Below are 15,579 nucleotides of genomic sequence, written 5' to 3'. Positions count from 1 at the left end.
GTCACTGAACCCCGAGCGTGGAGTGACCGAAAGAGTCCCAGAGAGGGCGGAGACTCTTTGGCACGAAGCAGGACAGGTGGTCCGATCCAGTTGCCTCCCTGTGTGGTTTATGATGTGTCTTGTATTTCACCACGGTTTGGCGGGCAGAGTATGGCCACTTCAGGTGGCGAGGGACTCTGCTTTTTAGGTGTGCCACCACCTTTGCCGTATTTTTAACCTTGATTGCGCTACGGGCAGTTTCGATAGGTACCGGCTATTTTGTCGTGAACAACCTAACACCGCTCTTCACCACCGGATAATTTATCCAATTTCCGGTGGCTGGCTCAGCACGATGGCAGAGCACCAGGTGCCTAAACCAAACGGGAGAGGGTCGCTACGACACGCAAAAATCACAAAACAAAAGGATCGAGTTACACCCCGACTAGATCTGGTGTGAATGTTAGGTGGAATCTGTTTTCTTGAGTTAACCCGGTTGTATATTTAGGGCACCGGGTTTGCACTCACGAATCCTTGGAAAATAGAAAACACGAGTTGAGCTGATAAGAACAGATTTTATTGGTATAATGTTTATGGTGGTTTACAACGTATGGGAGGAGTGATAAATGGGGGTATACATAATTTTGGGCTTTAATAGATGTATGAAAAAAGTGCCAAGTTGGGTCCGTGCCCATGCCAAGTCAGGTCTGTACCTGAAAGGGCGGACTGTCTGCCCATTGATTGTTTCCAACCACCAGTAAAGGGATGAATCCGCGTGGTTTATGGCCTTTTCATGGTTGCCGGGATCTCCTTTCTTCCTATCGTAATCCCATCCAGCGAATGAGCTTGGGATGAATGGCACTGATTTCAATTCATGCCAGGAGATAGCGTCCACTTTCGTTTGTAATTTGAAGTGGTCAGTGATATTCTTGATCGCCAGTTCAAGGACTGGGTCGTCAGGTTTATCCACTATAGGTATGTCATATTTCCAAATATTGTAATAGTGACTTTCTAAAGTGTAAAAAGAACGGGTGTATTCACTGAATTCGATTACAGTTTACAGTAGAGCGTTTCAGTGATTGTTTTTGTAGTGGCTGTGCCGAGGGGGTACTGGTGCATGGGTAGGGGCCCATGAGGTCTATGCTGATTACCTCCCAGGGCTGGCGGGGTATTCTGGTGGTTGTTGGGTCGTCAGCGAGCGCATTAAGTAAACCACTTATATGTGGCACGACTTGACGTAAAGTCGAATGTCGTTTTTCAACCCTTTCTAGAAAAACCGCTGTTTTACTGCCCTGTTGGTCTCTTTCCAGCCAGGGTGATTTGCGAGAACGTGATCGTTGTATGCCCATATCAAGTTCTGCACTTTGTGTTTGGGAATGACTACGGGTGTGTTATTCGCAAAAGGCCGTGAAAATAAACTCGTTATTTTTTTCCGTGTTGTTATTTAACCTGTTATTTATGATGTCTCGCGTGGTCGGGTCATCGGTCTGCCATGTCGCGAGCATTGTATGTGTAATGTGTGGCCCGTTGGTTGTGTCGCCCATGTCGGTGGTGGCGAACAAATTATCCGGTGTTTTACTAGGGGGGGTACGTGGTGAGGTGGGTACGCCTACTAGTCGTTCCTCGAGGTGTTCTTCGTCTACTGGGGGTCCAGGAGCTGAGTGGCGTGATAGCATGTCCGGCGCTTCATTCTGAACGCCAGGTATGTGGGTGGTTTGAAAGTCCAAGTTGGCCAGTTGTAGTGACCACCTGGTCAACTTGGCGTTAGTGTTTTTGGCCCGGTGGAGCCAAGTGAGTGCTGAGTTGTCGGTAAATAGTTCAAAGCGGCGGGTCTCCAGATACGGTCGGAATTTGTCCGTCGCCCAGATTATGGCGAGGCACTCACGCTCGACAGCGGCGTACCTCGTCTGCGTGTCACTAAACTTTTTACTTGCGTAGGCGATTATCCGTCTATCCTCCGGTCTGTCACACCGTTGGAAAAGTAGGGCTCCCGCCCCTATTTCGCTAGCATCAGTCTGTAGGCTGAATGGTTTTCCGTAATCTGGTGTGGACAGTCGTGGCGAGTCGTGCAGAGCGCGTTTTATTTTCACAAAAGCCGCCTGTTCGGTCTCGGTCCAGGACCATTTTCCCCCTGTTTGAGCCTATCTGTTATAGACGCTATGGTATCCGCATAATTGTCGACGAATTGGCTGTACCAGTTGCAAACGCCCAGGAATTATCGTAGATCTCTAACTTTGGTGGGTGTGGGTAAATGTTGTATGCCTTATAATTTCTCTTGTTGTTTGTCCATCCCTTCGGAGGTGACTAGGTGTCCGAGAAATGAGATTGTTCATTTTTGACATTTTTCGGTATTGCATGTTAGCCCGTGTCTTTGTAGCTGTTCCAAAGTTTTGTCTAGGTGGCACTGGTCTTCGCCCGTGTTGTTTGAAAACACTACTATGTCGTCTAGGTAGACTTGGACGAACTCATCCAGGTACCCCCTCAAAACTTTGTTCATTAGGCGTACAAATGTCATGGGGCTATTTTTAAGTCTGAAGGGGAGGACTCGGAATTGGTATAGGCGTCCGGAATGCCGTGTGTTTTCGTGCGTTCTGGTTAAGCAGTACTTTCCAGTACTCCGATTTTAAATCCAAAACGCTGAAAACTTTTGCTTCTCCCATTTGACGTATCAATTTCAAATTGACAATTTATTGAGTTCTGGCATCGGGTAAGCGTCAGACTCAGTGATGTCATTGAGTTGCCTATAGTCAATGCACAGTCGGGGGGAGCCGCCTTTCTTTTTCGCCAGAACGACGGGTGCGGCCCACGGGGACGTGCTTGGTTCTACGAGTCCCTGTTGTTCCATGTTCCGTATCATTGTACCCATAGTCTGTTTATTTTTATATCAAGGCCTTTAGAATGTGCAACAATATTAATGTCAAGTTATTAATTGAAGAAATATTTGATTGGGAAAAAAATAAAAATAAAAGAAAAGGTGGGTTATTTTTCGTCCCACCTCGAAGAAATGCTAATTTTAATGGTGGACATAACGTGTACCACCATGCCGCAAAGAGTTAACCCTGCCCTAAAATTAATAAACAATCTAATTCGGAATCGTATTCGGTTTAAAATTGGTATAAAGAATTTAAATCCGCTGCGAGAATAGAAAATGCAGCAACTAACCCGATACGCTCAACGCCATAGAATTTATGAAATTGATTTGCGAGATAACAGTAGATCGTTATGTCGTGGCTCGCGCGACCATGCGGCATTATAAGTTCGACTTCTTTATCGTCAGCCATGACTGCGATATGCGTACACCAACAACAACACCTTGCAAAAGGTAACCAAATGTTGTCTAGACGGTTAATCGCGGGTTCACGAGGTAAAACTGAGATAAATACCATGTTCAGCGGCGTCACAACGCTAAAAGCCTCACTTCTATTAACTAACATATATAACTAGGGATCGAGACTTGTTGCATTTGCATATTGTTTAATAATAAATGCAGAATGGTGTTAGTAGGATATAAATTTGTTTAGTCATGACGGATTGACGAACAAAAATTTTAATTACTAAAAAACTATTGATTTAGAAATGATCCAAGCAATACTAAATACTACCTGTTCCTTACATGACAAAAAAAGGAAGGAAGTTGGTTCACAAATTTCCTGGTTTTGTCACCGTTAATGAAAAGTGATTTTAGTTTTAAGATGTTATCTACTTAAATTGTTAATTACCTACTTATCAAATGACTGATGTAGAATTATGATTACCTTTGTTATTTTAAAGTTTAATTTGTATTAAGATCTTACTTAAATTTTTAGTTGAATAATTATCTATCAAAAGACTGATACATTGATATAACAATAAAGAAACTATGTTAAAATATTATATTTTTTTTTTATTTACATTTGCCCCTAGCATTTTGTTATTCAAAATGGGTGATTATAATTATTATTTATAATTACCCCAGTGACAGGTATATGATATGGGGCAATTCTAAATATGTGTGTAATTCACACTTGAGACTAATGAGACTCTTAAAATGATCAGGCATCATTTTATTTCATATTGCCCCAGTTACAATTGCATAAAAGTCAATAGGCTCTATTTTATTCATTTATAATTACCACCAAAAAAAATTACTTAATTTTTTTATGGGGCAATTGTAAAAGTCAAATTAAAAATTGAAAAATTTATTTTTTGTATTTTTTCAAATGAAACCTTATATTTTGAAGAGCCCTTAATTGATATTAAGCACAAAATCAAAGAACAAATAAATAGTACGAATAATATTCAATTTTCTTAATGAATATTGCATAGTCTATTTACAATTACCCCACTTCACCATACCTATTAAAATTAATCGTCTGTCTTGGTCTGCGGCCGTCCGGTTTAAGTTGGGCTGTAGACATTTTTTATACTTACACCCGGCAACACCGGGTAATTCAGCTAGTAGTAAAATAATTTATACTAATAATGCTTAGTAATATTATAGGTTGACAAACAGTCTTCGGTCAGTATTGTTTTTCGTCTTAAATGATTTTATATTATTGAATTGAAATTTAAGAGTTGACTTCCTAGATACATAATGTATAGCAGGGCGTAACCCACTTACCAGCTTTTTTTAAGGTAAAATTGAATCGCTTATGGTACAGTTTATATCTTAAATACCGCCGCATTCCACAGATGGGTGTGTCAGATAGCCATTAAAATAGTATTGATTAATGTTAAATATATAATAACGTCTAGACAAGTAATTAATATTTAATAGTATAACGTTTGAACATTTTTGGAAAATGTTTTTTTTACTACATATGCAACCCATCGGTGATAACTGATGTGGTGTTTATATCATCTCACGGTCGAATCATTTTATTATTATTATAAAAACTAAAAAGCAAGATAAAACTATCGACCAGCGCTGCGAGCGCCACAGCAAACCCTACCCTGTGTGCAAAATATGTTCTCATAGATATTACATAGTAGTCACATTGAGACATGTGAAGTTTATAATTTTGACTCAGAGACTTCTCTGAGACATTACCGTGACGCTTAATGTCCGGTATTGTGAAGTTAGTGCATGCGACGTCACAAGACTATAGTCTATGTTCCGTCACATTGTTACTTCCATGTACAATCACCCATTTTCGTCACACTAACATAACATAGAGTTTACATACAAAATTGTCCAGGAAAAATAAACAAAATTTTTTTCTCCTTATTCCATACCAGTTTGTTAATTTGACTGCCATTTAGTTTATGGCAGATTCGAACCTGGTACCCCTATTTTACAGATCCTACACCTAACCTACTGGGACAACATAATATAATGATGACGAAAATATGCCACCAGCTAAGTGGAAACTCGCTCGCGTAATCGACATTCATCCAGGTAATGATGGAAGAATAAGGGTGGTAACTATACGCACGGCCAATAAAACTGAGATGCGTCGGCCAGTAATCAAGCTTTGTCGATTGCCTGTGTATGAAACGGAAAAAAAGTGAAAACCTAAGTTTTCACCGGGGGGAGAATGTTGCCGCGCAACAATATTGATATAGAGAATAGCTGGTCACACACACATCATCACATTTTTAATTATTTATTTTTGTTTCATTGTTTTTGTGTATTAATTATGTGATTGTGAATTATTATATAATATGTAGATTAAACGTTATCGCCCGCCGCCGCGCCGTCTACGCAAATATTATTTAACACGGCCGCCGTGCCTTTTTTTGTCTTGTACCGAGCGTTGCCGCAGCAATATTAACGCGTGCCTGTTTAATACTATAATAATTACAGACTCAAATAGTTAAAGTGATAATTTTTATATTATATCCTTTTTGCCGTGCGCGAATCGCCGGTGTTTTTTATATAGTATTATTGTTTTTTGGTGCTAATCACCAAAGACATTTTTGCTTATTATTTATTATTGTAAGCCATAAAGGCTGCAGATATTTATACTATTGTTACCTAACTTATTATATTATTGTCGTGTATTTATTTTATATTTTTATAGCATAGGACCAGCTGGCCAGTCTGCGCTCCACAAATTGTGAGTTTTTTTTTGTTATTATTTATTTATTATACATTTAAATCTTGTGAGCCATAAGGGCCACAGATATTATCTAATCATTATACTATCGTGCCAAAAGGGCCGCATATTATTTTTATATTTTATATTATTATTTGTCGTGCCAGAAGGGCCGTATAATTATTATTATTTTGTCGTGCCATAAGGGCTGTGTATTAATATTATAATCAATTAAATTATTATCATTACCATTATACAAGTGTACAGCTTAAATAGCTGCCCATAATATAATATAATATTATTTCATATTTTCCTTTGTTGGGCCAGGAGGGCTAATTTATATTTTAATATTATACTGTCGAGCCATAAGGGCTTTGATTTATTTATTATATTATATTTTATACATTTGTGTTGCTGTGATTTTTTATATTTGTGTCATTATTATTGTGTATTATACAGCAACAGCAACTCATTACCAAAAACCGTGTTACCATTTTATTATTATTGTTTTATTGTACACACACCCACATATATAAACACATTTGTACTCAAAAACACACTTTTCGCACAACACGCATTACGTAGTTCTACAGTATTTGCCCGGCAACCCCGACCACTACTGTTTGAACTACTACATCACTACACACCCAGCTATCTCCATATTATTTCTCCGCCCTAGGTGTAAGTGGTGCTCCAAAGCCTTGGCGTTCGGGCACGCGTAATATTTTTTATGCTCCCGGCCCGTTCATTTTGAAGAAAAAGAGAACGTTCATAGCATCAGATCGGTCTGGAAGAAATGATCACCACTGAAGGTTTGTCTGCATTCAGCAGTGTACCACCCTTCATCACTTAGCTACTTTGCTTTCGCTAATATAATCTCCGAGTCATCGGCAAGCAAAATTCTATAATAATCGGCACACAGCCCCGAACCTTTAATCCTTTTGAAAGTCATTTTGCCACTTTTCTTCTCGAAGCTATATCTGTACAATCCGTTCACTACGTAGGGAGAAGCTAACTTCTCAACGCTATGGTCAATTACTTCAGATTTCGAAAACACGTAAACGTCCTTCGAATGTGAAGCAATTTGAGCCAGCAATTCATCAGAGTTCTCATTTTCTTCATCTTCATCTCCATCGCTCTTCGAATCCGATTCGTCATCATCGCCGTCCATCCGCATGCTATTGATTTTATCCTCGATTGCGCTCGATAACGCTTTTTCTTTCTCCCGTCTATCAACATTTTTGTGCACAGCTGGACTTGATACATTTACGGGACGCGTTGAAATAACACTCGGACTGGATACTGAGGTTCTGTTTTTAACAGGAGTTGTGAATCTTCCACTCTCGAGTTCCTCTTTACGTTTTCTACGCTCTTCGAATTTAACATCAATTTCATCTCTAGTCATGAGTGTCGCGAAATCAGGTAGCACCACATCAGAATTCAGCGCGGCATCATGTGCTGGGCCAATTTATTTTGTGGGACAATATAATGTCGCGTCAACACCATCAAAAATCGACAATCTGGCCATCACACCCTTAACCACTTCAAATACGACGCCTTTTGATCTTTTCGGGTTTATTGCCCTTACGCCGGAATCAGTCAACCTCAAAATAATATCTTTCTCCATGATGTATACGGTTACTGCGCTGAATTCCTTCGTTATCATGTCAATGTCATTTCTATTTTCGATTCTAGTTTGTAAATTGAATTCGATTTCCTCTATCTTGTCGTTAGCCATCTTAATTGCATAAATACCACGGAGTGAAGATGTAGGACTCTTGTCATAAATATAGAATATGTTCACAGATACTCTCGAAGCCATATTGAAAACTGGGGACTCTTTTTAAACTAGATAATATATCTAAATTATAGGTATATAACAAATACCTCGCAATAGCTGACACCTATAAACGTTTTATTTGGGAACCACAACAATTATTCTTATACGTTATATTTTTTTTACACCTTCGAATAGTGGACATTTTTGACAGTCCCGGTGGTGTCTACTATTCAGAGGTTTGACTGTAGATGTTAGTTTTCACGTATTCGTCTTTCATAAATAGGTATAATATTTTATTGTTTAATATTTTTTACCTTAATGTTTAACTTAAAAGGGTCATTAGTGTCACCGATTTTGTTCGAACTTTAATAGGTTCATTTAGAGTGTTTAAAATTGATTGTACCTATAGGTTATAAAATGGTCTTGAAAATTGAAAATTGAATACAACTATGTGTAGGTATAAGGTTCCTTAAAACTTAAACTAAACTAAAAATCACAAAAATTCGTTAGCTCAACTTTTTTAATAGATATAGTATATACCCAATTATATGGTTATTTTGGAAAATTGGATAACTATTCAAATATAAAATTCTATTATGTTTTAGAAAAATAAACTTATTGAACTTGGCGGGAAATCCGTACAAATAAACATACAAATAATGATGCAACTCTTGTCCTTTGATGGATTTACTAAGTTCTATTCATTCAATGACCAAATGAACTTAAAAAAAACCCCAAAATCAGCATCTAACCTAGAGATGACAAAACTGATATTTTTTAAGGGCTCTCCTTTTTATTTAGAATTTTACAATAGAATTGTGAATGATATGATTTTTTTTTTAGTTTGATTTATCATTCACATTAATTCCAAACTAAATTTAAACATCCTTACTTTACATTCATAGTTGGTACCACAAGGTTATTTAATATAGTATATACCTATTTACCTATTTATTATAATGACCTTCAGGGTAATCAGTTTATAATTGTCATTTGATATATTTAATTAATGAATGATTTTATTCTCTATTAAACTTCCTATTTAATATACATATAATACAATTATTGATCGTTGTATTTAGTATACATTTTTCCCTTATAAGTAAGTATAATCGTTTATAAGAAAAATATTTTGTATTGACCTATTCAAAGTTATTTTAGATACTGAGGATAGCCATGAATGTATTGTATTTACAATGATGTGCATGTGTGTTTTTTTCTGTAATCAATATTTGTGTTAGAATCATAATTAGTTAATCCAAGTGAATTTAAAATATAAAACTTAGTACCATCTTACTACCTATTAACTATCTTATCCCACTGAGTAATATGTACTATTTTTTTTAGTATTAAAACGTTTAATAAAATGTACATAAAACCTAATGGGAAATAAATAAAATAATATTTATTATTTTTTTTTATTTCATTCCTAAGTTCTATAAAACTGTTTAACATGTTTGATTATAATAAAAAGTATATTATGAAAAGTGGATGAAAACCAGACACCGTTCAATATAAAAAAAAATATCCAATACAAATGTAGGTGATGATTAATTTTTATTACATCTTTTAAAATGTGTCTGTACAAAAATGTTTTTAATTATAAATTAAATAATATGCATATTATGATAATGTAAGTTACACATATATCATACACTAATACATATTATACATGTTATACATTATATAATACATTACAAGACCATTAAAGAATTTTTTTAATCAAATTAATCTTAGTTGTTTTTTTATATATAACTATTATTCAACTAATAAGGTTTTGAAATTTAAAAAAAAATTAGTTTCAATTTGAAACTGTATGAAATTTAACTATTATTATCAATTATAAAATCACGAAAGAAATCGTCTATACTATAATGAGCGGTGGTAGTTGAAGTTGTTGTGGGAAGTGTAGTCATAGTAGTGGTTGATGGACGGCTGGTGGTAGTGGTTGTCGATGGACGACTGGTAATAGTGGTTGTCGATGGACTACTGATGGTGGTAGTTGTAAGACTAGTTACTGAATTTTTATTGGTAGTCATAAAGCTGTTTGCCTTTCTTCCTAATAAATATAAATACATGGAACCATCGGGCCAATATCGTGATCCCTCGGGGATGATTGGCAGCTCATCCCGATCCAAAAGTTCCGACAACCCTTTGCATTGGCGTACATTAAAATAGTCTCCTGCTATCGGCTTGCTAATCACCATCCGGATTATTCTAACCATCCTATCGTCTTGGTCTCTCATATCGTACAACTGTGGGCAGAATGGAAAAATACAGTTAGAGAGAAAGAAAATGAATTAAACATGACAAATATATAAATAAATATAAGTACACTGAAATCCGTCCCCAGTCCATTAACGTCGATGAAGTTGTGTTTAAGACTTGCAGATTTTATGACAAGATTAAAGTTAATATACGAGTGATATTAGTGTAACAAATCAGTGACACGAATTATACCTATAATAACTTAAATTATATTTAGGCTGTATATTTCTTTTTTTTAAATGCCCAAGGATAGTTGCTCACTGATTATTAGATATTATTACGTTTAACATAGAAAATTTTTTTATTCGATAAAAAAAATAGGTAAAATATTATGAATTATTAAACCGTTTAATGGCATTTGGGAATGTATATGTTATCGGAAATGTTGACAATTTAGGAAATTACGTCAATTCCCGATGATTTAAAAATATATATGAAAAAAATGCATAAAATGACAATTATTAATTTATTTTATTTAAAAAATGATATTAAAAAAGTATATTTTACTGTAAAAATTGTTAAATATTGTTTCGATACAAATTATAATTATTATAAATTAATTAAATAAAACTATATATTATACTCCTTTACACTCTATATAGTAGACACTATCGAACTAATAATGCTGTCAAACTAAAATTAAATTAGAAACAGAGACACACGGGTATATAAAATAAACTTATAAAATTATTTTATATATCTGTGCGGAGACATGAAATTATATCAAACACGAGTTTATGTCGATTGCGATAACCGATTTTAAACACGCATGTGTGTCCCTGGCATAAAATAGTAAGTTTGGTGTCAACTGTCAATATTTTCCGAAATCTAAAAATATCAGGAGGGGAAATGACTGATATCGATGAAATGGTTGATTGAAAAATGTCATGGATATCGCATATCGCAGTATTTATCTGTTTAATATATAACCTGTACATTCAACACGATCCGTTTAGTAGTAGGTTATTAGTAGTGCAGTAGTACGTATTTATTTTGTTAAAAGCTTAAAAATGGATTTAAATGAAATGCAAAATGAATTTAATAAAGCAATTTCATTAATTATGGTTGCTAAACGTAATGACAACAAATCGTTCATGAATAATGAAGAAGACTCAAACAAAATTCAAAAAAGATTATAGAAATATTCGTAAGTACGACGTTATTTTAATAAATGATAAAGAACGCTTAATTAAAGCCATGAACCATGATAATGACAGTATACGTTATTTCGTTAAAAATGAAGAGCTATTCAATATTCTTCACTCCACGCATATAGCTATCGGCCTATAGTATTTAAATAAGTCAGATTAAGTTTAAAAAATGTGGCATCTTTGCCTACTATCGTTAGGAAATGATATATCGTACTAGGCGATGATATCATTTCCTTCCGATTTTAGGAATTGTCAACATTTCCGGTAACATATAGACATACAATACGAGAGCCTCAATAATTTGACTAGGTATGCAAAATTGTAAGTTAAATTATATTGAAGAAGGCGCTAGCGTGTGGTCGTATAATTCTCTTTTATAATATTTGCGAGTTAGACCTATAATTCGTTTTTAATTATTAAAATAAACTACTACCTGAAAATACGAGTTTTTATATAATGATCCAAGTAGGTATACCAATAATACGTAGGTATTATATCACCAACCACCCTCGTAAAATAGAAAAATCTATATATTTAAGTGTATAAGAATAATTTTCAACTACGTGTCCCCCCATCCCATTCCTCTCACCAAAATTTGAATAATCAAATTGGTTGCACGGATTAATTTACCTCAACAATATAAAATATAAAATAACATGTAAATATAATATTATACTTACTGCACATCTGTGGAATCGTTTCTTTGTTTTGTTTTGCATGTTTTCGTCAGCGGTATGTTCTAGTAGTGATATGTACTGCCAGCCCAATTCAACTTCGTATTTATTGATCGGGATATTTTTTGACACACACTCAAATATGAAATGGTCCATATCTGATAGAACACAAGAGAAAAAAAATAAACATACCTTGTTAATAATTTTTGTTGACACAAGTAATATTTAATGCTATTTTTATGAATACGTTTGGGTGGGCATATTATATACCAGTGAATAATTGTGTAGTTAGAAATATGAATATAATATTATAATACATTTTATATTATACTCCATATTAAAGTAGATACCTACATAATATAAAATATATAGTATAGAAATGTGAGTGCAAAAAACAAGTCAATTGAAACCTGTATGTGTATGTACCTCACCAAAGAACAAAAAATATTGCTTATACAAAGAAGTAGGTATTGTAATCTTCGTAGAAATATGTACAGAGATATTATATAAATTAAAGAGTTATAATAAGAGATTAACTAAAATAGTAGTTTATTACAATACCTATTAAATATGTGAAGTATCGTTGCATTGTTGTATAATGCATATAGGAGTATTAAATATTATTATCAGTTCTTCCGAAAACTGTCACAACATTCATGATCATGTAATGACATTCAAAGGCAATAGTATGTTTCAAGTGTATTTCAGTATATACAAGAAATAGGCACATAATATACTTGTAATTTATATATTTTAGTTTAAGCAGGAGCAAGCTTTAATGCTATCACAGGCTCAACCACCCCGCTCCTCTCCCTTGTGTTGCAACAATAATAATTTGTTATACGTACTCTGCATGTTGTTGCAATGTCCATGTGCCATTGTTTCCACAGGACGCTCCAACCACAAATGGAACGATTCAGCAGTGGTCATTTGAGTTGTATTTCCCATATAGGCACATCCGTACATCGGTGACTTAGTTTGTATAGTCTCTACCTCGAATTTTGCGTTTTTTCCAAATGGAGGACATATACTGCCACTGACACTATCCCGCACTGAAACACACAGTAATGCAAATACCATATTACAATATATGTCAAAATAAATATAAATGTAGGCACTCAGCAACAATACAAGTTTTGGTCTGACTTTTGGTGGTTCGCCTAATGTCATTTCCCGTAAAAATATCTACCAAAAAAACATAATAATGTGCTCCGGACACCCTACCATCGATAACGGATCCACTATATTTTAGAGTATTGCGCGAGGATGGCTAGAAGAACCTAATTTTAACAGGTTGTGGTATGTCTTAAGAGTTATTTAAACAAAGAGTAGTAGAAATATTCATAAATATAAGTATAATGATTTTCTATTGAATTCAAATTTACATTTATACAATCACAAATTACACATTTACACATAACTCAAATCAATTATTTAGAGACATAAACTATAGTTAAAAATTATAAACATATTTTTGGCTTAGAATCTTAATAATAAATTCTAAGTTATAGCATATTTAAAAGTGATACATGATGCTCATTACTAGGGTTCGGGACTTGTCGCATTTGCATATTGTTTAATAATGGCTGCAGAATTAATAGTCCTAGTAAGATATACATTTGTATAAAGTCATGATGAATTGACGAACAAAAATTTTAATTGCATATTCTCGCAGTGGCGGCTCTAGAGGAGGCATGCCCCCCCCCCCCCGGAAATAAAACAACCCGTCAAATTTAACATAATATTATTACTGTTTATAATATTATACTATATAAATATACTATATCGTGTAATTGTAAAATCTCGTTAGCCGCCATCTTATATTTTCGCGTTGTGCACTTTAGGGACTGTTTCATCGATAGATATAGATCAAGTGATAGATCGATTAACATTATTTCTTTTACTTTCATGCGTCGGTCAATATACCGCCGAATCATACAACGAGTCAGGACAGGGCAACTACGGAAATACCTAATTGTTCTCGCGTATACATCGGTTATCAACTTATCGTTAATAGCGTAATTGTTGTCAAAAATATACTAATTTAAAAAAACTGTGTAAATTAAAATGAATAAATCAAATTGTTTAAGGTCTGTTAAAAAATTATCCAGTTGCATATTTTCGCGCATACTTCGATTATTTTGAGTGCATATATGCATGTATATTTCCTACGATTTGTGTGCAATAAGTCCCGAACCCTACTCATTACTCACCATTGTTTCGGATGTTGTAATCTTCTGACTTATTATGTTGGATAAATCTATCATACGGGACTACCTCAACAGAGGAAATGATGGCAAACAAGATTAATAGATTTGCCGCGTATTCCATCGTGTTGTGGGTCTATCGAGAAAATTATTTCGAGTGAAGAGTAAGTCAACAATACTGAATAAAATCAAAAAGATCGTGACGAAGTTTGAAACGAAGGAGAAAACTGTAAATTTAATAGCACAGTTAGCGTACGAAGTCGAACTAAACACTGTGTTCAGTTTTATGAGCCACCGTGGTGGTCGCGACCGCCGTGGTGTTGGTTCCTACCACCAGTTGAGCATCGGAGGCATTGTCATATTATATACACACAATCGCGACGCTACCTATAGTAACCCATAACAATATAACAATGTAGATCCCCACGCCGTAGATCCGTGGGTGAAAGGAATATTAATCACAATAAGTACAATGGGCAAAAAATGTACATTCCTACACGAGACCTAACAGTTAAAAATAAAGTGCATACAAAGTTTCCTGCAAGGCAGAAAAATATTTTATTATATTTCATAAATTAATATTAAATTAAATAAAGTTTATTTTTTGTAACATGTATTACAATGTTTATTATATTGTATATAATATATACAATTTATAGAATCATAACATAAAGATGTAGGACAATATTATTTTTCTTCTTATTTTTCATTAGCGTATAATAATATGTATATATTTGTATACATAGTTAGGTACTGGCTGGAGCCGACACTAATTCGCAGATCGTAGGTCCACTTTTCGTATCATCGTATACCTACCTACTTTTAAAATATAATATTGTTACAACCAAACAAACAATTATCTTTTTGTCGGATTAGTTATAAACAATAATTTAATAAAAGCAAATTTCCTGGTCATGGCATAGACGAGGTGGTAAGTGACCAGATTTTGAATGCGTTAAATATTGTGTATGTAGTTATTGGCAGCCGTTAACGCGACGCCGACGGCCCCGTAGGTCGTAATTTCGTTTTTATTGTCGTCGTATGCCTATAGTACCTACTTTTAAAATATATTTTTTAATTCAGCAAACAATTTTTTATCTTTTGGTCGTTATACTTATACAGAATAAAATAAAGACAACATCCTGGTCAGTGGCGGCGGGATATAATACTATTTGAAGCAATTCATAGCTTCACAGCTTCATCATAGTTAATTATTATTTTGATGTAATAAAGGGGATGGCTAGTGGTAAAAATATTAAAAATGTACAATTTGCTTCAAAGACTCAAAAAGTTCGCGCCGCCACTGATCCTGGTCGTATAGCGGACGATTCATCGGCCTTGTGGTGAAAAATAGACGATTTTCAAATGCATTATATATTATTATGTTTTATGTTTTATTTTAGTCAATAACTTAGACATATAATAGAATAGACCGCGAATAGAAAGAGAACTACAAAGCCATGATAAATGCGAGAGAGAAAGAACCATAAGAGGTTCTCTCATGGA

The 15,579-nt window shown here is 34.6% G+C and overlaps 1 protein-coding gene and 1 pseudogene across 1 annotated transcript; both read right to left on the bottom strand.

Annotated features, from left to right (window-relative positions):
- Positions 1-6,846: 6,846 nt before the first annotated feature.
- Positions 6,847-7,911, bottom strand: LOC111042456 (annotated as a pseudogene).
- A 1,679-nt stretch (positions 7,912-9,590) lies between these two features.
- LOC111042458 lies at positions 9,591-14,331 on the bottom strand. The gene is made up of 4 exons (XM_022327088.1): positions 14,080-14,331; positions 12,715-12,918; positions 11,873-12,024; positions 9,591-10,028 (listed from the first exon to the last, which is right to left on the bottom strand). Exons 1-4 carry the CDS (start codon positions 14,195-14,197, stop codon positions 9,597-9,599), a joined length of 906 nt encoding a protein of 301 aa, XP_022182780.1. The 5' UTR covers positions 14,198-14,331; the 3' UTR covers positions 9,591-9,596.
- Positions 14,332-15,579: the final 1,248 nt, after the last annotated feature.

The sequence above is a fragment of the Myzus persicae genome, unplaced genomic scaffold (assembly GCF_001856785.1).
Source record: "Myzus persicae strain clone G006 unplaced genomic scaffold, MPER_G0061.0, whole genome shotgun sequence".
NCBI classification, from domain to species: Eukaryota; Metazoa; Arthropoda; class Insecta; order Hemiptera; family Aphididae; genus Myzus; species Myzus persicae.
Note: the sequence above shows the minus strand (reverse complement) of the source record. Positions and strands in the feature narration are given on the sequence as shown.

Excerpts from the sequence above, each read along its gene's own strand:
- LOC111042458 (XM_022327088.1), bottom strand. The coding sequence starts at position 14,197 with ATGGAATACGCGGCAAATCTATTAATCTTGTTTGCCATCATTTCCTCT. Across the intron at positions 12,919-14,079 it reads TTACAACATCCGAAACAATG|TGCGGGATAGTGTCAGTGGC; the intron begins GTGAGTAATGAG and ends TGTGTGTTTCAG. Across the intron at positions 10,029-11,872 it reads AACGATTCCACAGATGTGCA|TTGTACGATATGAGAGACCA; the intron begins GTAAGTATAATA and ends TTCTGCCCACAG.